We start from the raw sequence: 27,096 nt of genomic DNA on the forward strand, positions 1-27,096 counted from the left end.
TCTGTTAATTATATGTAGATACTCATTCTCTAAGTATAAAACAGAGCTGTCCTGTTCTTTGTCTTTTGAAAATGTAGTTTTGAAGAACCAACTGACAAATGGCAAAACCCTATTTTAAGTAACTACATCGATGACAGTTAATGCATTTCTGGAACTTACATGGAACTGTTAAAACGCATTACAGTGGAAATACTGGTTTAGAAAAATTAATAAAGCCAGTGGAAAACGGAATTCCGCATCTGCATTAGCTATTTACACCAAAAGAATCAGCCAGAATTAATTATGCTGTATGCTACATTCTAATGAGTTTTTCATTAAACTGTATACCATTATGGAAGCTAAACAAGGATTATTCAAAGAATAATGCCAACGGCTGTTATTTTGTCGAGAGATTAAATTAGTTAATGGGTTATACATTTAAATCTGACGCAAAGGTTAATCAATGCACACTTATTGTATTAAACCCAGTATCATTTTAAAACACGAACACCCCAATATTACTGATATTTCCTCTGGAGAAAAAAACCCGTTTGTATGATTCTAGTGTTTGTTTGATGTGCACGTGGTATTGTAAAGATTGAAATCCTCCCTATGAGTTCTCTTTCATTTTTGAAAATGATTTTCACCAGCTGAAATACTATGTTTTTAGGCAGAACAGGGGAAGGGGGAGTGTGTGTGTGTGTGTGTGTATGTTGTGGCAGGCATAGACAACTTCATCCAATTAGTCTTTGAGAGATTGAAAGGTGACGTGTATTTTCTACTCTCACCAAAAAAGTGAGGTCAAAATTTTAAGCCTAATCTGAGAAGGCTTAGGAGGGCAATTCAAGATCAAGAATGTCATCCTCATTCCACAAATAGAGTCCCTCCTAAATAGTTCTGTAATAGTACTTGAAATATGCAAGAAGCAATAACAGAGAAGCCTCTCTAGATAGGTTTTCAGGGTCTTACAGCATCTTAGAGGCTCTTATTCCTAAGATGAGATGGGAGTATAGAAAGCCTTCTAGGTTCTTTGCAGAGACTTGTAAACTCCATTGTTTTCAGTTGAACTATAGTTTCTAATTTTTTTTCCTAATCAGAGACTGCAAAGTAAAATGTTTTTAGGAACAGGCTGAGAGATAAATAAGTGAAATATCCCAAATCAGAGACACTATGTCTCGATTATAGCAAGTAGTAGCTTCTCACGGTTGCCCACAGTGGCTCTGCCAGATAGGAATCCTCGCCCAGGCACCCAGGATCTGTCCCCTGACTTCCCACTAGAAGCTAGACATGTCTTATCACATTAAAACTCTCAAATGTAAGTGCTTTTAATTCATTTAATACTAAAATATTTGTCATTAACTATTATGTTTAGCATTATGTTTAGTGGCCAAACAAAATAGTTGAATAGCTATAAATTTGCTATTTCCTTTCTTAAAAGCAAATTAAGTCCTCAGAGCATCATTGTTTTAGATACCCAATAACAATTGCTATTTCCATGATTATTGTTGATTCACTTACTGATTACTGTTTGCCAAACACTTTCATGCCGTAGTTCTAATCCTCAGTAATATTCGATGAAGTACACATTTTTGTCCCTATTTGACAGATGCAAACACTGAGGCAAACACAGCGATTTACCCAAAGTCAACTCACTTGAAGTCAGCAAGGTCAGGAACCAAAACAAAGTTAAAAGTTTCAAAGCCTATGCTTTTTCAACAACACACTATAGAAATCTCAAACATTCACTATTTCTCCTCTCTGCATTTTCCTCCTCTATGTCTTATTCCAATCTTGCAAGTAGGATTTTTCTTATCTGTAGAAGATACATTTTGCCCAAAGGCTTCCTTGGTTGGATTTAAAACCCTATTGCAAATTCTTAAACATGATCAGGAGGTTGTAGCTAACATCTGTAGCCTGGAAGAGTCAGGTGTTTCCAGCCAGATGGCAGCTTCAGAATTCATAGATGTGGCTTTGTTGTAATGCGGGTAATGGGTATTGATCATTCTCATGCTGAAGGTTGTGTTTTTATCAACTCAGGACCAAGTAACAACATTGATAAACAGGTGTAGCTTTGAGAGAGAGTATCTGAGCTTTGGAGTCAGACTAAACTGGCTTATAGTTTAGCTTTATTATACTTTTTCTCTGAGCTTTCATCTCCTCTTGGGTTTGATAAGAAAAAAGCATGTATGTAGAGTACATCTCGTATAGCACCTGAAACCCAGTGCCAGCTTAATGGGCACTGTCAATATTAGCTGTACATGAGGTTCCTATGTAGTCCTTACCATTTTACTGTTGTCAGCACCATCTGCATCCCCTGAAAGCCTATGAGAAATGCAGGGTCTCAGGCCCCACCCCATACCCCCTAGATAAGAATCTGCATTTAGAAGAGGCCCAGGCGATTTGGAGCATAGTAGAGTTTGAGAAGCAAGGTCCTAGTAGTCCTCTTATCTCTATATTGACACCTGTAACTTTGAAGGACGACCATCTTACAAGATAAAACTTATTTCCATTGTTTTGTTGTGGCCAAATTGATGGACCTCCACAGATACTCTATGGAACAACTTTTTGAAGTTTTTTCTTTTTTGAGATGGAGTCTCCCACCCAGGCAGGAGTGCAGTGGTGTAAACTCAGCTCATTTGCAACCTCTGTCTTACGGATTCAGGCAATTCTTGTGCCTCAGTCGCCCAAGTAGCTGAGGTTACAGGTGTATGCCACTATGCCTGGCTAATTATTGTGTGTTTTTTTATTTGGTTAGAGATGGCGGGGGGGGGGGGGGGGGTTGCCATGTTCACTAGGCTGGTCTTGAACTCCTGGCCTCAAGTGATCCACCTGCCTTGGCCTTCCAAAGTGCTGGGATTACAGGCAGGGTCACCACACCTGGCCTAATTGTTTTGTTGTTTTGAAAAACAATTCAAAATAAATTTTGAGCAAATATTTTTAAAAGCCTGTGTTTTAAAAAAGTGTGTTTTGAACAAAAATGAAATAAAATTAATTTTTTGGCAAGTATTGATCAAATGATAGCCTCTGAAATACTTAGTGCCATTTCCCTGGGGAAGGGCTAATGGTGTACTGAGAGGCAGTTACTGTTAGTATTGTTCCAAGCAGTAAAGGGATCTTAGAACATTGATCAGCAAACTTTGTCCGTAAAGGGCCAGACAGTAAACATTTCAGCCTTTGCAGGCCATAAGGTCTCTTTGCAATTACTCAGCCCTGTCATTTTAGCAGAAAAGCAGCCATACACAACAATGAATAGATGTAGCTGTCTTCCAGTGAAACTTTACTTATTAGATACCGAAACTTGAGTTTCATACTATTTTCACTGGTCAAATGTTGCTGTGATTTTTGTCAACCATTTAAATTGTAAAAAGCATTCCTAGTTCACAGACCATATAAAAATAGGTGGGGGGCCGGGGGTTAGGATGGGGGAAGACGTTGGATTTGGCCAAAAGTCTGTAGTTGGGCAGCACTTGATTTAGAAGATGACTGTTAGAACCATGGGTCCAGGAATCTGGTTGGTATGGTTTGCAGTCAGCCTCACAAGATCTGAGTCACCTCGGACAAGAACAAAGAGTTCTCTATGATTCAGTATCTTCATCTATTAAATGGGTATAAAAATAGTGTCTGTCCTAGAGAGTCATTAAGAGTAAATGATAATCTAAGTTAAAGTTGGACAGAATACCCAGTGGTTCTCAGGTATTCAGTAAAACACTTTGGGAGCTCTTATTGTTAGGTTTATCATATTAAGTTAAATATTTTCTGTCAATGCCACTATTAGCCTAAATTTTGGCTGCAGGAGATGAAGTGAACAGTTCGAGTGAATCATTAAAATTTTCAAACAGTAAATAATCAAGTAACAAATTGTTCTTCTTTGTATTATTCTTGTGACTTTTCCAAAAAGTCTCAAGTTATGTCAAAATACAAAGCAAAAAGAGGAAACAAGCAAGAAGTGGTGTATTTCTTTTTGAATGTTATGAAAACCAAAGCTTATAAAAATAAATTGGAGTGAGGGATTATTTACACTATAGACAGATTCGCTTCAGGGCCCCTTTAAATATGGAAATCCCTTGGTACAATTAAAACATGATTTGATTTATAAGAAGTAAACATTCAGAGCAACATTTTTTCTGCAACATCTGTGCCCAAATGGAAGTATCCCTATACTTAAAACTCTACCATAACCCTTCAGAGCAGCTCATCTTTCAGGCTGGTATAAAAGCATTAAGGATTAACTGTGAAAATATTCTTACATGGATTAGCTCAATGCTAGTCTGGTGTTCAAAAACACATGACTGTAAAAGTATCCACAGTCCATTGGGGCTTTGGGTAAATTTTGGATAAATCTGTCAATTGAAAGCAGTCACCTCCATCGATAGGGACCTCATGGTAACCTCTTTGGCTTCTAGGGCCAAGAGAAGTTTGAGGCTTGTGGGTCACTTTGTCGGGGACCCTCATGGTAAGGTAGGTAGGTGTATTAGTTGGCTAGTGCTGCTATAACAGAGTATCACAGACTGGGTGGCTTAACCAGCAGTCCCCAACCATTCTGGCATCCGGGTTGGGTTTTGTGGAAGGCAGTTTTTCCATTGGACCAGGTAAGGGGGATGGTTTCGGGATGATTCAAGTGTATTTCTTGTGTACTTTATTTCTAATATTACTACATTGTAATATATAATGGATTAATTATACAACTCGCCATAATGTAGAATCAGTGGGAGCCCTGGGCTTGTTTTCTTGCAACTAGACAGTCCCATCTGGGGGTGATGGGAGGCATTAACAGATCAGGCATTAGATTCTGATAAGGAACACACAACCAAGATCCCTAGCATGCTCAGTTCACAGTAAGATTCACACTTTTGAGAACATCTGACAGGAGGTGGAGCTCAGGCAGTAACGTGAACAATGAGGAGAGGCTGTCAATACACATGAAGCTTTGTTTCACTCACCTGCAGCTCACTTCCTGCTGTGTGGCCCAGTAAGGTCCGTGGCCCGGGGGTTGGGGAATCCTGGCTTAAACAGAAATTTATTTTCTCACAATTCTGGATGCTGGAAGTCTGAGATCGTATGTTGGTAGGGTTGGTTTCTTCTGAGGCCTCTCTCCTTGGCTTGCAGATGGCCATCTTCTCTGTCTTCACGTGGGTTTCCCTGTGTGTCCTCATCTCCTCTTCTTCCAAGGAGATGTGTCAGATTAAGGTCTACCCATATGGCCTCATTTTAACTTAATTACATCTTTAAAGACCTCTCTGCAAGTAGTCACATTCTGAAGTACTCAGAGTTATAGCATTTAAAAATGATTCTACCATAATGGACTGAAGGAAGGACTCACTGATGAAATGAGTGACAATTTAGGAACTCAACTTGTTTTTCATCTAAAATTTACCTCTGATTGGTAAGGCTTTTGGGAAAAGACTTAGTTGTTCTGTGCCTCTTTTAATGTCAGTGAGGAAGGACTAATGACATGAGACCCCTATTATGGAGGGACAAATGCAAAGTAAATATTCTTTGGCAAATATTGAAGAAAGCTTTTTCTTGATGTAGAATCAAAACATTTCTAGCATTGATTTCTATTTCTGCTAAACTTTCAGTTATGATAGCATTATTTAGCAGAAATATAGAATGTTGGCCAAAACCCTAATAGTTGTATCTAATTAAAATTGTTCTCAAATAATTATACTTAGTGAGCAATGTGACTAGTTAGGTAGACGAAGGTTTGGTTTGATATTCAGAATCATTCTTTTGTTCCTTTTCATGTATACATTTGTTACTGAGCATATGAGCACTAAAAGTGGTAACATGTCATCCTCTGGGAAAGCACATGGAGTTCAACAGATGTGCCCCAAAGCCCAGCACAGTGGCTGGTACATACACTAGTAGATGCCAATAAGTACCTGCGAAATGAATGATAATACTCACTACACCAGTCTCCTGGCTGAACACTAGAGGCAGAGGGACTAATAAGCACTTGTACTCACTGAGCCATTGCCCTGCAGGGTTCTAGGCTGCTCCTCTTAGCCCTCTTTCCAGAGTAAGCTTCTTTCCTTGGCTGAGTGACATTAGGAAAGCCAGATCTCAGTGGAGAGTTCTATTTTTGTGTGACTCTGCACCAGCACACAGAGGTTTTTAGAGGTGGTACAGTTCTGCTGACTGGAGGAATGTCAAAGTTCTTGGTCTTGCACTGATAGGAGTAACATGGACACACGTGGAGTGGTTTTAAGGAGCGAAAAGTGTAATAGGCAAGAAAGGAGGAAGAAATAAAAGAACCGCTTCCCCATACAGAGACCAGGGAGAGGGGCATGGAACAAAGAGAAAGCCTGTGTGTGGCAGAAAAGTGGTAGATTACAGGGGAGGCTGGAGAAGGTGGTGTCTGATTTGCATACAGCCCAGGGGATTGGTTTGGCCAGGTGTGTCATTTGCGTAGCTGGCAAAAAACCTGGCCCTCCCACCTTAGTCCTTTAATATGTAAATGCAGGTCGCCATGATGTTCTGAACACATGGTGTTATCTGGAGGTGGCCATTACACTGGGCACAGGTGGTGACAAGGAGAAGACAGCAGGAATCACCATACTGAGTGAACCCTGTTTCTAATGGCTGGTATTTGCATATCAAAGCTTGCCTGCTGAGCTCTTCAAGCAGTCTTTTCTGTTAGAAAAGAGATGGTTTGGGGGTGCTTTCTTATTACAGGAAAATTTCCACCTAGAACCTTTACCCTTACTATCTGCCTTAATTTCTTAATAACTCCTGTATTAGAGGTACAGACAGTGGAAGACATACACAGAAACTTCCTGCACAGGTACCCCAGAATACTCATTCCATCTTAGCTATTTCATAAAGTCTAGCTGTTGCTGTTTGCATCTTCCAGGGGATTCTTCAGATATCCTAACCCATCTTAATCTTGGAGCTCATGAAGCTAATTGACTGCTCCCAGTCGCCAGGCAGTTGGGATGTTCCTTTCGCTTTTTTTTTTTTTTTTTAATTTGGAAATTATGTAGGAAAGGTTCTAGTTATTCACCATGTGCTGGCTTGGAACTGTGCCTACTTGATACTAAAAGGGAAGGGTCAGACGTTGCCAAACACCCTTTTCTTGCTTTCCATCTTCCATTTTAATTTTATTTCTTGAAAGTATAACATGGCTGCCTATCAGAAACCTTTGGATTCTCTCTTCATTTGCTTCTTGCCTCTTAGTCTAGGTTCCTGAACGCATGAGGATAGGAAGATAAACACATGATTCCTGATCTCTTTGAAATTAGTAGCATCAATGGGGGAAGACACACATTAAATAGATTACAACAACACAATTTTAAAAAGCAGAGAAAGGAAGCTGAACTCGGCCAGACAAAGGTACATAGATAGGGTTTCTAGGAGAAGCCAGAGCTGCATCCAGAAAGGAGTTATCTAGAGTAAGGAAGAGATTTCCTGGAAAAAGAGAAAGCCTCTGCAAAGGCATGGAGCTGTGAAACTGCACTGCTGTTCCGGTTTGAGTCCAGTTTTCCTCACTTCGGGGTTGGCAGCAGAGTAAACACTTTTCAACGCTTCCTCCTTCCTGTCTGTGATGGGAAGCATCCTTTCTAGGCTTGTCCCTGCCCCTTCGGGGCCAGGAATGATCCCCTACACACTGCAGGGAGACTATGACTGAGCAGAAAGGGTTCTGATGCCCAATCTGAGGCCTTGACCCTGGCTTACCCCTTCCTCACTGGAGGATTCCAAACCCTGCTGGAGAGTGGCTGTGGGACATCTTGCCAGGATGTGGGGATGCCGATGACCCAGCACTCAGAGCAAGCAAGTGTGACAGGTTTTGGAACGGGCTCTGATTATTCCGAGATTGAGGTCTGTCCCATGGAGCTCAGTCTCTGCCAGGTGCTGATACAGTCATCGAGACAGTTAGGGCTGCCCAGGTTTCTTGTTAGACCAGATGAGCCAATTTTATAAGAACCAGGAAAGAAGAGACAACACGTGAAATAGATTGAAGCTATTTCAATCTATAAAAGTTAGATGTAGTTTGTAAGTCTAGTTAAACTTTAGGCATGCAAATTTCCTGCCATGAACAATAGGTAGAAGAAGGATTGGTTGGAAAAAAACCTACTATTTTTAGCAAAGATAGAAGTGGAGAGTTCTTTTTAAAAATGTTTTATAATTCAATGATATGCATTAATCCTTCTGAGGACCAGGTATATTGCTAGGTGCTGGGGATGAAAAGATATGTATGATTTGGCTCTACCCCAGCTGGATTTTAGAGTTCAGATGACCAATATGTAAGTCGAAAATTGTAGTATAGGACCAAGAAGGATCTATCAGGAAGGTTTAAAAATGTAAGATCAGAGCATAGAATAGGGGTGACTAATTCACCCCTGAGGACTAGTCACTTTTAAACTACATTGGAGGAGGACAAGGGAAGCCACTTTTTTGTTTAAGTTGAACCACATGAACTTAGCAACATTTAATTCTATTTGTCCAAAAAAAAAAGTCAGTTTCAAATGGTTTAACTCTAAGAGCAGGAATGGCATGAAGGTTTGATTCCCTTCAACTCTAATCAAATGGGAATCATTGCCTACTGGCTGTGTTGAGAATGCTTGTGAGGATTCCACGTCAATAGGAAAGCATAATACTGAAATTGATTAATTCCATTCTGGCTAAAGAGTGGGTAGGTAGTGGTATAAATTGACCCCAGTTGCCATCCTTAAATTATAAAGAATTTGTTAAAAGCACAGAAGTCTGAGAAGTTCCGATGTCACCATGTGATACAGATGAAGGTTCCTGGCATTTGACAGTAGAAGGTTTATGTTGAAGGCTAGGGACGGACAGAAGATCCAGCTCAGTGGACTCACTAAAGAGCTATGTTGAGGCTATATAGAGAAGCACTTGTAATGACATTGTAGGCACTCTTCGTACTGCTACTTGTACCTTATTACCTATTTGACTTACTTTTTAAAACAAACAGTTACCCTTCCCTGCCCCAGAAAAATGCATGGAGGTTGCAGTGTTCTCTGCTGCTTTGGTTTTGTTGAATTCAAAGCTTCCTTTTAAGAAAAGGTCACAAAGCACTAAGGGAACATATAGTATGTACTTTGCAAATTAAATTGGAGGATGCTTTTAGATAAAACAAAAACCAAGTCCTGTGAAGGCATACATTTTGTTTTATAAAAGGTTAAAATTATTGCATAAAGTTTTTTTTTTTTTCTTTTTTTTTCTTTTTTTTTTTTGCTATTAAGAAAGTATCCAAAGAAGTTATTTCAGTCCAGGTTCTCAGAATCCACAGCTTAAAAAAAAAATTAGGAATGCTTCATTATGCCCTGCCAGAGGTTAGCTTTTCAGGCAAAAATCTGTGCTGTGTCCCAGTGGTATTCTATAAATTGCATCGAGGATATTGCAAATTGACCCAAGGGTTTTAACCATACCATACTGAAATGTCATTCTGCGTATGTTTTTGTTACAGTTATACATTTTGCTCTTGAAATTTAGGCACTCCAAGAAACTTCAGATCTGATTTTAAAAGTGTTTTTTTTAACCAGGCATGCACAGGAGAGAAGGTTGAGGAGCTTTCCCTAAATCCACCTGCTAGGATCCTATTCTAGATGATTCTGATCTGATAACTCTGTGTGTCCTATAGAAACATTCATTTCTAAGATTTCTAGCAGTGAGCAGAAGCACATGGATAAGCACTGCAGAGTCACACAGGAGTACTCATCGATAAAGAGCACTGACTGTAGAGGAGACTGTCTTTCCTGGTGTAGGTAGCTTGCCTCCCCTTGGTTGGTTTCATATCCCAGTCTCCATTCTTTGGAGTTTGGTTTGTTTGCTATTAATCCCCAGTGACCTGCTAAAACTGGAAATACCTGAGGAGAGGTTAAACCATGTAAAGGATCATCTCATCCCTTGTGATAAACTTCTTTTTTTTTTTTTTTTGAGGGGGAGTTTCGCTCTTGTCACCCAGGCTGGAGTGCAGTGACGTGATCTTGGCTCACTGCAACCTCCACCTCCTGGGTTCAAGCGATTCTCCTGCCTCAGCCTCCTGAGTAGCTGGAATTACAGGCACCTGTCACCATGCCCAGCTAATTTTTGTATTTTTATTAGAGACAAGATTTCACCATGTTGGCCAGGCTGGTCTCGAACTCCTAACCTCAGGTGATCTACCTGCCTCGGCCTCCCAAAATACTGGAATTATAGGCATGAGCCACCACACCTGGCTGATACACTGTTTTTAAATGAAGAAGAAGAAAGAACTACTCGTTTACCACGGGTGGATCATGACTGACACCCCTCCAGACTCTTGATATATTTACTACCAAGAGAAGATTAGTTATTTTCAAGGTAATTTCACTGTTGTGTGAAGGGCAATTTTGGGGGTGGGGGTGGTTCTTCTCCAGCTATAAGCATGGGATACCAGATTGAAAAGGACTATGGGACATTCCTTCAGGTAGAACCTCTGATCCTGGGCTGCTTCTCCCTGGGAGTGGATGGAGTTGTCAGACTGGTAACAGGGGAAGAGTGAGATGGGTTAGGAAGAATTGTATCTGGTTTACTCTCCGTTGATGACATCCCTCTGCAGTCCCTCTATGTGGCAGGGCCCCACACACTTTGGAAGTTTAAACTACATTTTTGTTGATCGTAGGGAAGATACCGAAGGATCATAGAACTATTCCCTAGGGCAAGTCTCCAAGGATGTAGAAAAGTTCCCTGTTCTGGGGAACTTGTAAGGTTGGCTTCTTATCATGGTAGATTGCTTTCCCATGGTGGTCCTGACAGGGGACCCCAAATCAAACTGGGGTGGTTGACCTTTCCTAGCCAGGGAAGTGACCAGAAACCACAGGGAGGCATTTACATCACCAGTAATGGCCTTAAAACTCCTCAGAATTCTAATTCTTTACAAAGTTTTGGAATTTGAGTCTTGCAGCAGCTGGAAAGTAGAATTGATACCCTGACAATTCCTGACCCCGGTCATCCCCGGAGTGGGTGGTTGTTCAAAATCTGTCATAGACTGAGGAGGTATCTCAGGATTCCACCATTATTCGCCGCTGTAAAATTCCATCTTGCAAGGATAAACCCAGTGCCCTTCGCTTTAAATCAGGAGGAGGAAAGTCATTGCTGCAATGCAGCCGCGGTTTGCAGGATGAGCTAGGCAGCCTCTGTGGCTGGAAGGCAGAGAGCTTTAGGGAAGAAAGTGGGAATGCAGAAGCCAAAGATTCTCTCACCCAGTGTCCAGCGTGGGTCCAGGGTGGGTCCCAGGGATGGCAAAAAGTTGCAATTTCTCTTTCTGTGCCTTACTTTGGTTCTTCCTCTGAAGAACTGATTCGGAAAGACTGATGTTTGAAGGAAGGTACAGTTTTCCATAAACGTATCAACATGTATGCTTACTATTGATTGATTATTACATGCCAGCCCCTGCCCTGGGCACATCTCCAGTCATACGATGCACAGCCCTTCTTGGAGGTAGGTATATTTACTCCTATTTTCCAGCTGGAAACGCCAAGGCACAGAGAGGTACAGTGACTTGCCAGGATCACACAGTGAAGAGGTGTCTGAGTCAGGCTTACTATCTAGTTCCCTCCAATATTGCTCAAGTTCCGTTTTCAGGATACCACGCTGCTTCCATTCCTGATCTGAACCTGGGCCCTGGGGCAACCAGAGCACGCTGCACAACCCCGTGTGAAAAGTCATGACGTGTGCTTGGCGGGCCGGGTTGTTGAGGGTGTGGGGGCTTCCATTGATTCCCTTTGGCTAAGGCAGCGGGCTTTGTTGGGTGCCCTTGTCCTGCGCTCTGGGATGTGGCTGTTTTCATTTCTCTGCTTTTCTCGGTTGCATTGCCGTGATCTCTCAGGTGTAGTGTGCCAATTCCCAAACCAGATACCATCTCTCTCTCTCTTTCGTAGGCACGGTCCTGTTGTGCCAGGCCAACCAGGAGGGATCTTCCATGTACAGTGCCCCCAGTTCACTTGTATATACTTCTGCAAGTAAGCCCACTGTCGTGGCTCCTTTTTGTTTTGTGATATAAATCTGAGTCCAATCACCTTCCCTGCCATGTAAGTGCTCTCCCCCTCCCTCTGCCCCTCCCTCTCTGTGGCTCTCTCTGAGGTGAAGTTAATTTTCATAAGCATGTCTGTGTCTCTCATGCCACTTCCCAGATGTCCTGGACATTCTTTGTTAGATCCATCAGGATTGGGTCCCAACGGTTGGGAATGTGGGCATGGGGTTGGTGGGGAGGGGCATGGGAGGGTGGGAAGCTCTAGCTCATTGCCTGCCTTCTATCATAGCTTTGTAAATTAATGTAAAAATAGTTTAAATAGCATATACACGCCACCCAAAAGGCACCCTTGCCTAGCAAAAGATGCTTGACCAGGATTCTTGTACACAGTTGTCTCACAGTGCAGCTAGTCACTTGTTTCCTAGGCTGTTCTATCTTTGCTATGTAATTCCAATAAGGAGGAGCAGGAGCAGGAAGAGCAGGAGCAGGAGCAGGAGGAGGAGGAGGAGCATGAAGAGCAGGAGGAGGAGCAGGAGGAGGAGCAGGAGGAGCAGCAGGAGGAGCAGGAGGAGGAGCAGGAGGAGGAGCAGGAGGAGCAGCAGCAGGAGGAGCAGCAGCAGGAGGAGGAGGAGGAGCAGCAGGAGGAGCAGCAGGAGGAGCAGGACCAGGAGGAGGAGCAGGACCAGGAGGAGGAGGAGCAGGACCAGGAGGAGGAGCAGGACCAGGAGGAGGAGCAGGACCAGGAGGAGGAGCAGGACCAGGAGGAGGAGCAGGAGCAGGAGGAGGAACAGGAGCAGGAGGAGGAACAGGAGCAGGAGGAGGAACAAGAGCAGGAGGAGGAAGATGAGGAGCAGGAACACAGAGACAAATGTGGTTCCCCACTCATTTAATCAAGTGCAGGGGCAGCAACAATAAATAAGTATCTTTTAAAAAGTCAGGGCACTTTTAAACATAGATAAGTCTAGCCATCAGGGGCTGGAGGGAAGAGACCCAAAATACAGGAAGTAGATCACAATGTTGACGTAGAAGAACCGAAGATTTCTCTGCCTCGGATGGATGCTCTGGGTTGAAGGATGCCCTACCCTCACCGCAATTCCCAGAGCAGGTAGAAGAATTAAAGTCACCACTGACTCTACCATGTTCTCCCAGAGGGTATACCCCTTCTGAAAGAGTGTCCCAGCCACAGCTGAAACTTTATCATCTGTTTTATACAATGTGTGTAAATCCTGTGAAGTTCCCATAACTGCTGAATGAGTTGTCTTTAGGGTCAGTGCTTAAGTCAGTCTGGGTGCCTGGAGTAGGCTTGGGGGCTGCTTCTCAGAGTAGTTGTAAAAGGCAGGAATGGGGAGCAGAGCAGGAGTACCAGGCTTGAGGGATAAGAGACACAGGAGAATCCTCACCGTCATGCCAAAGCCAAACATCTTCATCTCCTAAATTGTGAAGCTGAGGAAAACCAACCTCCTCGCTGTTGGGGCAAAGGTTACCACAGTCACATGGAACGAAAAATATCATGTGACACACCCAAGGGTCTGAAGTATTCAGGAGGTGTGACAGCCAGTTGTTTCTCACAATTAGAGGTTTGTTGTTGTTGTTGATTTTGAGACTAAGTCTCGCTCTGTTACCCAGGCTGGAGTGCAGTGGTGCTATCTCATCTCACTGCAACCGCTGCCTCCTGGGCTCAAGCAATTCTCATGACTCAGCCTCCCAAGTGGCTGGGATGATGGGTATGCACCACCACTCCCACTAATTTTTGTATTTTTAGTAGAAACGAGGTTTCCCCATCTTGGCCAGGCTGGTCTTGAACTCCTGAACTCAGATGATGATCCACCCACCTCAACCCCCCAAAGTACTGGGATTATAGGCACGAGCCACCATGCCCGGCCCAGAGTATAATCTTTAATGGCAATTTTGGCATTAATTAAATGCAAGACATTTTTCTGTGCCTCCCAAGAAGCCCAAATCTAACCATACTGACAAGAAGTGGTTCTTTCTGAATTTGTGACCACAAATTCAGAAAGGCCTCCTTGGGGCTGATGTAAATGTGTGTACATGTGTCTCCTGAAATTGTAATGCTACTACACATTTTCACGTGTCTAGCCTTGTGTATTCCTCTCAAAACCAGCACCAGGTAGGTATCACAATGTTCGCTTGACAACTGAGGAAACGGAGGGCAATCCCAGAGCCAGTGTGTAACAGATTTGTCTTCTGAACCTGGGAAAATTATTCAACCTTCAGCTGCCTTTCTGAGTCCATTTGACTAAATCTGATCACTGTTTCATTTACCTGGTCTTCCTTCTCTATTATTTTCTGAAGGAGAGTTGGTGTGACAAAACTTACCATAGGGCTGGGTCTAACATTGCGGCCCTATTTAAGTGTCTGGGATAAAATCTTAATGCTATCCAGCACAGTGCTGATGAAACTGAGGCACTCATTTTTATGTAGTATTTATTAGCCATATGGGGCTAATGGTTACCATATTGGACAGTATGGCTGTATATGATGATATGACATATCTATATTTCAATTTTCTTTACAGAAGTGAACGAAACAATCAACTCCAAAAGTGTACTAGTTTCAATTGGTATAGCTGTTTTAAAGTGAATTGGGGAAGCATCTACTCACATTGCCATGAAAATATTTCCCAAGTTCTCCATAATAAAATAGCCGAAGCATACAGAGAAAATGAAACCATCTAAAGCAAAGATCACCCAACCCAGCCCGTGGCCTGTGTTACAAGGCTTATGAACTAAGAATGGTTTTTTGATTTTCCAAGGATTGAAAATACAAAACAAAATAAAAAGAATGTGCCAGAGACCTAGGTGGCCTGCCAAGCCTAACATTTTAACAGTCTGGCTCTTTACAGAAGACGTATACTGATCTCCAATTTAAAGGTTTGATTTTAGTATTAAAAATACAGTATCACTGCACTAACTGTAGCTACTTTTTTTTTCTAAGTTTAAAGTAAAAATTTACAATTATGGAAATTGTATAATGTGCATCCGATATCCTTCATTTCTAAATTGTATCAGTCATATTACCTGCACATTTTATATCATGCCATGTGCTTTTTATACAAATGTGAATGGCCCCATAGTATTCTGTTGTTTCATTATGTTATATTTTCACCTCTTCTGCCATGCTTGAGAACTTAGGTTCATAGCAATTTTTTTTTCAAAAATATTAAAATAAATGCCCTTTAATAGAGCAGTTTTAAAGGAAATAACTAATTTTACTACCCCATTAAAAAGCGAAACAAAAACTAGTTTCTTACATTAAGAATCCTCACTTGTTGATACTTAAGCAAGGATATTCAGATTGTCAAGCTCTATTAGTATTTTGTAATGGTGACCGACTCAGACTGCTCCCTCTCCAGTTGGGTAGCCAGAGAGGCCTTCAGTTATTTCTATGTACAGGCTGTGCATTGGTGTTGAATGTTAAGTTTGTCTGCACATCCCTAAGATACATTGTTGTGGTTTCCTTTCTCCTTTATGGCTTTTTGGTCTAGGCTGTTTGTGGACTGCTGACTTTGCAACATTCCCTTACGTTTTTCTCTTCTGGATTAGATGCATATTCCAGTACAGAGCCATTCCCCATTTCCTGCAACAGGTCAGCCAGCACATAAAGGGTCATGTTTGCATGCAGGCCTGTGCACGCACACACATACAGAGGAGTTATATTCGTGGTCATCCAGGATTGTTCTCCTCCCGGCAGGTTCGATTTGCACAGGGCTGAGAGTCATATTTTGTCTTTGAGCTCTGATGGGTGCCGACTTTTTCTCTAGGAATCCAACCATTGCCCTCGAAGCTGAGGCTACCATACTTCTCAGCAATCACATAGGATGCTCTTGTTTTTTTAACTTGAAAATGTGTGTGTTCCTCATTTCTGTTTAACAGCTGTGCTCCTGAAGAAAGGTATGTGTAAATGACCCTTTTGCTATGTTGGATCCTATGTGTCTACTGACTTCCAAGATAACTATGGAGCCTTGTTTTTGTGGGGTTTTTTTTTTTTTTTTTTTTTTTTTGCATTTTTTCCTCTATGGATCTTTAACTGGCCTTAGATTTTTTAAGACTTAAATTGTACCTCTTTCCAGCCAAATAGCTAATCATCTGTAAGTAACACCCTTAAATGCAGTAGGGGAGATGGTTTTTAAAGGAACCCTGCTGAATTCGTCTGTAATGAAAATAATTCCTACTGAAGTTACCTGCTTTTGAGGATGCATTTTTGCATAATGGTGAGGTTCCCCCTCCCATTAAGTGGATCATCCTAATAATGTGACCCAGGACACATGAAAGTATTAAGAGAATGATTTTTCACTCAAAACTTTGTTTCCATACAATCTAATTGCATAGAGTCTTCCATCAGACCCCAAATGACTCCAGTTTTTCTCCCTCACCCCAAACTTCATGCGGGTTTAAAACCCTAGTTCAAATTGTGTCACAGTTTATCATGTGTCCTCTTACACGTCCTAATAAACTACTCTCATCCAGAGTATAAAATGGGCCTGCTTTCTATCCGACTTAAATGAAGCAAGAACAAAACTCTAGAGAATTAGGCAAGATCACCTAGTATCAAATGGAAAACATTTGCAATTAGTATTTTTCCATAGGCTTATACAACAGAAACAATGCAACCCTTTAACAAAGGTTTACTGCAACAGGCAGGGCTGCTGACATGTGGACTATCCACCCCATTCCGAAGGCCAGCGGTCAGCTTGCTCCTTTTGTCCAGGGGAAAGGTGCTAGCTGTATTAGTGTCAGCGCTGTTTCGTATATGGCGAATGCCCAACATCAAAATTGGCACCAGGCAGAAACAGGAAGGTAAAGAACATACCACATCTCTTCAAAATTAAAACATGAATTTCATTTTCATTAGCTGACATATCAAAAGGTGAATCATTGGTTCCATGAATGAAAAAGTTGCCTTCTGATTCAGATTAGCAAAGCAAGCTATCGCAGATCCTGATTTACATATGAAGTAGATGTTTCCAAAAGGACGTAAATATTTTGTTTTCTTCAGGATTTTATGAATATATTTTAAATTACAATTGTAAGAGGTGCTCATTGCAATCAGTGTGAAGTGTGCAAATAAACACATACACACACAATTGGAATAATGTGGGAATAATATCCCTTTGTCCAGTAACACAAACCCTTAAAATGTGTGTAGATGCCCAGTATCTTTCTACATTTTCTGCATGGTTATTCAGGAAAGGACATATACACATGCAATGGTGGGGGGGTGGGGGGTGGGGGGTTGGGGGAGGGGGCAGGGGGCAGTGTGTTATTAGTTTGACTTCACAGAGGAGAGTATATACAGACGTTACATGGGCATTACATGTATCAATCATATTTAGTTTCACATAATACATTGTGACCGTCTCCCTTTAAGCCTTTTAGATATTTTCATACTGTTTAATGGCATAAATGGTTGACAGCCAATTCAACCATTCTCTATCCATAGTCATTCAAGCCACTTTTTGTTTTTTATTTTTATTTTTTTTTCGAGACGGAGTCTCGCTCTGTCACCCAGGCTGGAGTGCAGTGGCACGATCTTGGCTCACTGCAGACTCCACCTCCTGTGTTCATGCCATTCTGTCTCAGCCTCCGGAGCAGCTGGGACTACAGGCGCCCACCACCATGCCTGGCTAATTTCTTTGTATTTTTAGTCGAGAAGGGGTTTCACTGTGTTAGCCAGGATGATCTCAATCTCCTCACCTTGTGATCCGCCAGCCTTGGCCTCCCAAAGTGCTGGGATTGCAGGCATGAGCCACCGAGCCCAGCCCAAGCTACTTTTTTTTTTTATATTCCTTCCAGAAGGCAATGGTACAAATTTTTGCCAATACCCTTACCTACTACTACATCCATTTCTACATTTAACATTCCCAAACATGGAACTGTTGGTTCTCTTCCAGCATTCTTGCCAGCACTGCCATGTTTTGCTCTATTTTGCAAATTGCAGTGAAATATAACATCTCAATTTGTTCGTTTGTATCTGTCTTTCTCCTATTAATGATCATCTTTCACATTTTTCATTTAGACTTTATGTTTTTTGAATTTCCAATATACATCTTCCCGTTTGAGTTTTTTCTCATTTTATTGTCAATTCACAGTGAGTGACACTGTTCATTGGGAGGATAACCTATAAATAGCTTAGATGTTGCAAATGTATTTCCTATTTTGACCATTGATGTTGCTCACATTCCACCATACACTTTTAATTACATAGGCAAATGTATCTGTCTTTTCTAATCATTTTTAGACATCACTTTGGATTAAAAATCCCTGTGAAGAGCAAGTTTTGTTTTGCACCGTATTAGTCAGGTTGGGCTGCTACAACAAAATACCATAGCCTGGGAGGCTTCAGCAACAGACATTCATTTTCTCAAAGTTCTGGAGGCTGGAAGTCCAAGATCAGGGTGCCAACAAGGTTGGGTTCTATGGAGGGCTTTCTTCTTGGCTTACAGATGGCCACCTTCTCCCATGTTTTCACAACACAGAGAGAGAGACGGTGGTAGGGGGTGGAATAGAGCACTCTCTGGTGTCTCTTCTTATGAGGGCACGAATCTTATGAAGACCCCACCCTCAGGACCTCGTCTGAACCTAATTACCTCTCAAAAGGCCTCATATCCAAATACCATCACATTGGGGGTTATGGCTTCCACATATGCATTTGGGTGGAGAGGACATAATTCAGTCCATAGCAAGTGCCTTGATACAGAGATGTCAGTTTTATTCGTCAAGGGCTAGAAAAGCGTTTTCCAGAAGAAATTTCTTTACGGTACCATATTGCTTTATCTATGTCAGTGACTGTGTTTTCCACAGTTCCATGAAAACCAGAGTTGAACATTAGATCCACATCAGGACAAATCCTAAAGTTAGTGAAAGATTAATGATCATTTCCCCTGAAATTTTCACCCTGATACCCCTCCCTCCTCAAAAGAAGATACGGGCAAATGCTCGGGAACCTGAATGTTATCAAAAGGCAAAATCAATTCCTCATTTATTCACTTCCGTGAAACTGAAGGGCAAGTGGTAGGGGCATAGTTTTAATTAATATATTGATTGCAGATTTTATGGAAGTAATTGTGTGGAATTCATAAAACAATGATTTAAGTGGCAGAAACATACATAAATCAGGCCTGCACTATTTTTCTTTTGGGTAATTGATAGAACTTCCATGGGTTTCTGTAATTAAAGTAAGGACCTAAATTAATTTACGGCTTCCTCTTTCTTCTGCACATACAGAAAATGTCAGTGGGCTGTACTCAATTATTAGAAAGTACACATACAGGTCATTGTGTTACTGACACATTGGTGTAAAGAACTATGTCTTCTTTTTCCCTCACTTGCCAGTAACTGACGGCTTCTCCCTTTCCTCCTAGGTATTTTTCTAGTATTTTATGGAGGGGTGCTTAAAAATAACTAGCTCTGGGACTAGCATAAGCAAGTGAGGTACTCACTTCAAAGATGAAAGGGGTACCCAGACTCTCATAAATAGCATTTTAATGCAGTATTTTAAAAAATCTAAAGTAATAGAAAAAGATCCATGATTAACAGAATATCAAGACAGAGTAAGTTTTATTAATTTTTCCTTTTGGAGCCTTAAAATCCCATCTGGCTTAGTCCAGCACTGTATTTAAATTTTGATAGTCTATTCATCGTGGATTTAAAAAATAATTTGGGTGTTAAAAGATTGCATTAAAACATGATTTATCTTCATTAGAGTTTTTTGGTGTTTCCTCCCTTCCACCCCCCACTTAAAGTTCTGCAACTTCAGTGAACGCCTGTTAACTTTGTTCCAGCCCTGAAATCATGGTATCCATAATCATAAGTAATGGTTATCGGGCACTCACTATATGTCAGACATTCTGCTAATCCCTTCTCATTAGCTCTCTTACTTAAGAAGAAACTAGAGGACAGTATGATTAATTATGCTACCTTTTCTCAGAAGGAAATTTAGGCTTGGGGGCCTTAAGAAGCTTGTCCAAGATCACCCAGCTAGATCAGGTTTGAACCAAGCCTGTTTAAATCCCAAGCCTCCCTTCTTCACTACTCTCTGAACTTTCCCCCAGAGGCTGCAAACAGGATGGACTCCAAGAAATGGCTGAGCAGGGAGTGGTCATGCAGGACCTCTCAGCAGCTGTCCAGCATCTCTATTTGGGCCAAGGTTGTGCTATCTCCTCCCCATCCCATCTAGTTTGAAGAGGCAGCTTTTCCCTCTTTGATATGTCTTACCAGGGCTTAGCAAAATTATTTAAAAGACTGTATAGTACTAATATTTTCAGCTTTACAAGCCATCTGGCCTCTGTTGCAGAGACTCAACTCTTGTTGTAGCTTGAAAGTAGCCATAGACTACTATACATATAGCCATAGACGTCTAAGTTGAAACATGAATGAAAACGTGTGGCTGTGTTCCAATAAAACTTTATTTACAAAAACAGTCTGCAGGCCACATTGGTAAACTATGGCCCTCAGGCTCAATCTCTTTGTCAGGCCCTCATTCTCACTTGAAAGGGCAGACCATGGTAGCTGGCTGCTTAGGGGTGGAAATAAGAAGGAAAATTCTTTTAAGTGTGCATTCTCATGTACCTTTTGCACTTTGTAGCACTTTTTTTTTTTTTTTTTTTTGAGACAGAGTGTCACTATGATGCCCAGGCTGGAGTGCTATGGTGTGATCTTGGCTCACTGCAACCTCCGTCTCCTGGGTTCAGGCAATTCTCCTGCCTCAGCCTCCTCAGTAGCTAGAACTACAGGTGTGTGCCACCATGCCTGGCTTTTTTTTTTTTTTGTATTTTTAGGAGAGATAGGGTTTCACCGTATTGGCCAGGCTAGTCTTGAACTCCTGGACGTCAGGTGATCTGCTTCGGCCTGCCAAAGTGCTGGGATTAAAGGTTTGAGCCACCGTGCCTGGCCCATTTTATCACATTTTAAATGATGTAAAGTAGTACATAAAAATAGGTACCCTTTCTCTTGTTACCTATTAAGACCAAGATACTAGTTGATCTTGATTTAAATGATACAAAATGATCTTGACTTATATTTAATCAAGATACAAGGAATTGGTTGTTAGTTTTGCTTGCACAATGAACAAATCTGGTTTCGGAGGCTGAATTCTATTGCCATTAGTCTAAGACCTGCCCCAGTTTCCTTGGGAAAAATGTGAAGACGCCACTGTCTTACCCAGGATCTTCTGTCTGAACTGTTTCCATTTCCATCCCCCCCCCCCCCACTTTCAACAATGCTGGCTGTAAAAGATTCTCTGGACTGGACCCTTCTGATCAGGGCATCAGACACTGCTTCCCTTTTGCTGTGGTTCAGCATTATGGTGGCAGCTTACCTGTGTCCTCTTCATTTTCTCAGAGATAATTCCTTCTAGTTTTTAGTCCTTTGATTGGGGAGGGGGTTGAAAGATGTTACTTCATTCAACCAATCTTTATTGAATTTTTTTCCATATGCCAGGTACAATTCTACTTCCTGAAAATATGCTATGAAGATACTCTCAAGGTGGCTTCTATTATACCTATATTCTTGCCGGGGACACGTAGTAGACAAATATAATGTTGAAGTTTCAGAATTTCAAACACAGTGCTCCTAGGGACATTGGGGAGGTAACACCCAACAGGAGACAACCACTGTTAGCACTGCCATTGGGGTGCCTCTCAGTAGATGAATTAAATGTTCTCATTTTCACCATTATTCAACACTGTAGACAGATGCCCTTTGCTACTGAGATCCTATTTCCTTCACCAAACCCATGAATTGAGGTGTTTTGAGACACCTACTAGGTGCCATGCTCTCCCTGCCACCTCACTCATAGCACGTATCTGTTTGATGAACAAATGGTTGCCCACAGCATTGCAGAATTATCCAACTACCACCCACCCACCAATGGTAAACTCCAGAAATCATTCTTTCTCCATCACTGAAGCACCATCTCTGCTTTTCTCCATCTGCTCAGCTTTTCCCATGACCTAGCACATTTGGTTAACGGATCATTTCTAAGAGGCTTTTCCTAACTCTGATCTTAACGGAGTTATTCCACCTGGATCACAGTCCTCCGAATAGGTTCGTTTGTATTTTTAGTCCCTGCAACCACTACCCGCTCCTCTCCCCCCACAACTTTCTTCATCCGTGTGTTGTTTCTTTGGCTGAGTTATAATCATAACCCACTTTGTTGTTTGTCCTTTTTAACCATTTCCAATAAAAAATTAAAGCCACTAGTTGAACCTCTCACACCCCCGTTGTTTCAAGGGAAAGTTCTGCAAAGAGGCAGCCACATTTCAGGGAGCTGCTATGCAGCTCTCTGTCATTGCTTTAGTTATTAATCTCAATGCAGAATGGCGGCTTTCATCTTTTTCAGATGGGTGTCTTGCTTCTGCAAAAGGCCGCCAATTGCAAAAACTACCATCCCGTGGTGTGCCCCCAAACATCTTATTTGTCTTGATATTTCTTTCACAGAAATACATATGACAGATAAGGAGTCACTAGAGGATGCGTTTGCTTTGTGTCAGACAGATATTAAAACAATAAACTATGTTGCCCTGAGATTCCAGTGCATACACAGCCAGAGAACAAGGCCGAGATGAGATGTTTCGGAAAGGCAGCGAGGCAATTGTTCTGGGGGAATTCCCTGGAAACCCAAGTTCTGTGATAGCATTGACAAGAAGTGTTTTTTAATGCTCACATTTTCTTAAGAGGATCAACTGGCTGGTGCAGCTCCTGCATTTAACTCCTTGACAAAACTCACCCTCATCCAGCCTCATCAGAGGCAAGAGAAATCCTCCAATAGTTTGAGAGGCTTATTTTGAGACTTTATTTTTTAAGCACTTATCTGCCCTTTATTTGCTTCCCCAAACTAATGTGGATTTAAAATTAAAAAGAAAAAAAAAGGGATTCATTTTACATTCAGAGCTCTGAGCAGGTAAGTTGTAGGGGCCAATGGCAAGATCTTGCTTGGTTCTTGGAATGTAAAGGAGGACACTCTGATGCAATGGAGCAGGGGCACATTCCCAACGGTCCTAGCTTTGTAAGTTGAGCCAAGCCCTCTCTAGGTCTACAGAGCTGGGAATGAATAGCTTAGGAAGGGAGAGGCTGAATCCAAGGGCACTCATGTCATTCAAGAGCTAGAGCAATCATTCTCTCATCAAATACCAGCCTTCTTGGATAGAAACATGTCCAACCATAGAGGTCGCTGCTTTTTCCCTTGCCGTATTTCTCTTCCAAAATAAATCTTCTACTCAGTGCCAAGACCATGAGCAGCTCAGGTTGCCTCTCATCGAAGGGAAAAAGAGCCTGGTGTAGTTCATATAAACCCAGTAATGTAAGCACGTGCTTCAAACACCATTTTCTTAAATCATGTTTTTATATAAAAGAACTGTCATGCCAAAAGCTATTTATCCCTACTGGAGAACTTGGGAGGATTGTTAAGAAAATGCAGTTTCAGAACCAAACACCACACCACATGTTTTAGATTTATCTCCTTGAGTTTTGTTTGCATGCAACATAGGCTCTTGATGCCTAATGGCTTTTCATACGAAAGCAAACAGCAAAGGCACAACTATCTATGGGTATCTATTATTCCTACCCTTCGTATTTGCTACAGGAATCTCAAACATTTCCAAAAGATTGTTTTCCTTTTTTTCTGGCAAGTCCTAATTCTCACTAGTGGTTTTACAACATTTTTCTTGAGAAGAGCTGGATTCAGGAAAGTCTGGGAGTAAACTGTCATGGTAGACTAGTGCTGTGACCTTGGCCAAGTCTTCTCGCCTTGTAAATAGCCATGAATACCTACCTATGTATGATCACTAAATGAGATTGCTTTGCAGAGTCCCTCAAGGCTGCTTGAGGCATTACGGCTCCTCAAATGCTACTCTTTTTCTGGCTCAAAAACCACCTTCTCCAGGATTTTTTAAAGTCCACCAAACCAGATGTGATGGTATACTTTTATAGTCCTAGCTACTGGAGGGGCTGAGGTGGGAGGATGACTTGAGCCCAAGAGTTTGAGATTGCAGTGAGCCATAACCATGCCACTGCACTCTAGCCTGGGCAACAGAGTGAGACCCTGTCTCAAGAAAATAAGGTTCAACAAAGAAGCTGGTTTGGGTGGTTTACATTGGTCCAGTGACTGGATTGGTGGACCATTCCTGAATGGTACCTTCCTCAGTCTGTTCTGTATAGGTGTTTTGGAGGCTCTGGCTCAGATATCAGGCAGATGATCCCTAGGCTCAGACAGTACCTGTCCTCCAGGTTGGCTTTGGGCATTGATCCAAGGATCGGTACTCTTTTTTTAAAGTCTGAAAGCTGATGCTCAAAAGCAGATGGCCTCAGCACTGACAGACAGATCAGCTATCCCCACAGCAATGGCTGGGAGTGAAATGAACAATACATGTGAGTCGTGTACCCATCCCTGTGAGCCACCATCAGCCCTCCCTGAAGGCTTCATGTGCAGGAACTGCGTCAGCCCAAGAGAACCATGGGAAATCCAGCCCAGCATAAGGAAGCTAATTTATTTCACTTGCCCTGTTTCCTACCTCGAGAGGCAATTCACCGAGCTTGCTGTTTCAGCCAGCTGTTAGATAGAACATGAATGATTTAACAATTGAAACTTTAGTATGTATATGCACTGGATAAAGTAATTATATAAGTTATTTGTGGGTTTTTTTGTTGTTTTTTCCTGTGGTTTCCTGGGAAACGACAAAATGGTTATCAGTACAGATTTTGTTAAACTAATAGATGATGACGAATTGCTTCATCCAAATTAAAATAAATCTCAGCTCTTCAGGGCTTTGTCTTCTCCTTCAAAGGACAGAAAGCACCTTCGCAAATGCCTTTTGCGTTTCTGCTAAGTCAAACACTCCAAGATTGAGACTCATTCTAGTTTTGCCAAATGAAATGTTACAAAAATCCTGCCCTGGGGGGAGATTGTCAATACCTGTGAGTAGGCAAATCACAAATACCTCTTCTGCACAGTAAAAGCGTATCACCACACATTTAGCAGCCTTGATATTTGCTACTTGTATGTTGGATTAAGGCAGCCATTTAAACCTGTGAGGAAAGATACAACCACTAACTTTGGGAGATAAGCAGGAACAGTGTGGCAGTTAGTTACCACCAAGTCTACTGCCTTCGCTCAGAGACACAAAGACCTTATGTGATCAAAGAATATTCATGTGCGTGAATGGTGTGAGTGTCTTTTGCTGTTGCTTTTTAAATTTGTTCAGTTAGAGAACTTTTCTCCTTTGGGAACACCAGACTCGTTGCTCAGAGTTAAATCCTGGTGTGCTCATTGCGTGTAATGTTATTTTCCTAGATGACTATTTTTTTTCCACAAAAAGGAGACTTATTTCAAACCCAAGTTGTAAGTTGATATTTGATAACATATTAAAAAAAGCAATTATATATAGAAAAATGTGCAGTAGCCCAAAATGTTATGAAGGTTTCTTATGCAGATCTTCCAAGACTTTGAAATGAGTTTCTCATTCCAGTCTTCCAAATTAAAAATTTCTAGTTGAATTTAGTCATAAGGAGCTAATTATTGTGACAGTAATCAGGTTTGTGTTCAACTGCGCCTTTACTCATACTGTACTAGTGCAAACCTGCTAGGTCTACAGAATCTGCATTCCCAATATTTTTGGGTTGAACACCACCTGCCCCCCACGTCAGTATGTGGAGGTAAACCCTAGTGGCAAAGGGAAACAGCTTGCCTTTGAACTCTTATCAGGAATATAAATCAGTGGTGATCCCTACGACCGGCATCCAATTAGCAGAAAAGGAACAGTGCCTTTCCAGGTGTCTCAAAATCTCAGAACGTAAGTATCTAACAGAAGAAATGGCAGGCACACACACACAGACCCTCCAATGTCTCCCCCATCCCCCAACAAGAAGCATATTGAGATCTCTGGGAGACAGTCAACAGATTCCCCTACAAATTAACCCAGTCAAATTGGGGCTGGCTCTGTCTCAGATGTGGTATGGATATAGGGAGACAATGTAGCAGCTTGTACAGGCAATAGGAGGGAATCTAAACTGAGAGGCTCTAAGAAGCAGAGAGAGAGAATAAAAGTAGGAAGCTTTTCCTGGAGTCTGAATGGGGTTGCCTTTATGTTGCATAATGGATAAGATCACAGGCTCTGTGGTGTCAGGCTGCTTTGGTTCAAAATCCCTGGGTGAGTATCTGAGCTGCTCTATAGCTCCATCTCCACCCCCAGGAAAGTGAAAATAGCAACAATCATGGTTCATATGGTTTTGTGAGACATTAGTGGGTTAATCTCCAGGTCTAGCAATTAGCAAATGCTAGTAAATCCTAGCTGTTATCATGCAATTGAATTTTTCTCCACCTGATAATGGAGCCTCTGGTTGGAATTTTGCCAATTGCAATCACATCGTTGGTTGAATTACTCTGGTTATCACCGCCTGGGTTTTTAGACAAGGGTGGTCCAGGATCCCTTCTCACTAACTCCATCGCCAACCCAGAGTTTCTCTGGGAATATGCATCCCTCACAGGCAGCTCCTTAGCAACTCTCACGCATTTGAGGATTGCCACCCATTTTCTTTCATAGCTGAAGGACTATGGTATTCTGAGTTCATCATACACTGTAGTCAATACACATATCAATGATCACCTTGTACTCAGTCATCTTCTAGGTGATGGACACACAGTAGGTACCAACACAGAGTCCTCAGGACATCCCTAGAGATGTATATGGAGGTTGAAATCAAGTCAGGTGATTAACGAGAAGGAAAAAAACAACAGGGTAGTATGATGGTAACTGGTAACAGTTGTAGGGGTCAGGAGATGTGAGATTAGACGAAGAGGTAAAGCCTTTGGAGGGAGCCATGTTGGAACTGAGAACTCAATTTGGGAGTCAAGTTCACTGTTCGAGACTGGACAAAAGAGAGAATCTGCAAAAGCCACTGAAATGCAGCCAAGTGAGGCTGGAGGAAAAAGACGTTTTAGCCTCTTACAGTCTTATTCCCAAAGTCTAGCTGAAGTCGAGATTTAGATCAATACATTCAGCTTGGACAATCAGGCCATTACATTGTCACCATCCATTCTTCCCCACTTTCAAAAATGTGCATCTCTCTCCAAGTTCACATTCTTGCAAATTCCTTCGACACATCCCAATCAGACCTATAACAGCCTAGAAACTTCTGGCTAATTTGGATTTG

At 41.8% G+C, this 27,096-nt stretch overlaps 1 protein-coding gene across 9 annotated transcripts in view; it reads left to right on the forward strand.

Annotated features, from left to right (window-relative positions):
• The window catches only part of RBFOX1 (RNA binding fox-1 homolog 1), a 380,384-nt gene that overhangs the window by 285,607 nt on the left and 67,681 nt on the right, over positions 1 to 27,096 (forward strand). For 7 of the 9 annotated variants that reach the window (XR_004055484.1, XR_004055485.1, XM_010353868.2 and 4 more), the window contains one exon: positions 11,838 to 11,918. The exons of the other annotated variants lie outside the window; for them this stretch is intronic. Coding sequence is in view for 5 of the 7 variants with exons in the window: in XM_010353868.2 (XP_010352170.1) it covers positions 11,838 to 11,918 (81 nt within the window). In the remaining 2 variants the exon portion in view is untranslated. The remainder of the gene's footprint in view (positions 1 to 11,837; positions 11,919 to 27,096) is intronic. 9 annotated transcript variants of the gene reach the window in all.

The sequence above is a fragment of the Rhinopithecus roxellana genome, chromosome 20 (assembly GCF_007565055.1).
Source record: "Rhinopithecus roxellana isolate Shanxi Qingling chromosome 20, ASM756505v1, whole genome shotgun sequence".
NCBI classification, from domain to species: domain Eukaryota; kingdom Metazoa; phylum Chordata; class Mammalia; order Primates; family Cercopithecidae; genus Rhinopithecus; species Rhinopithecus roxellana.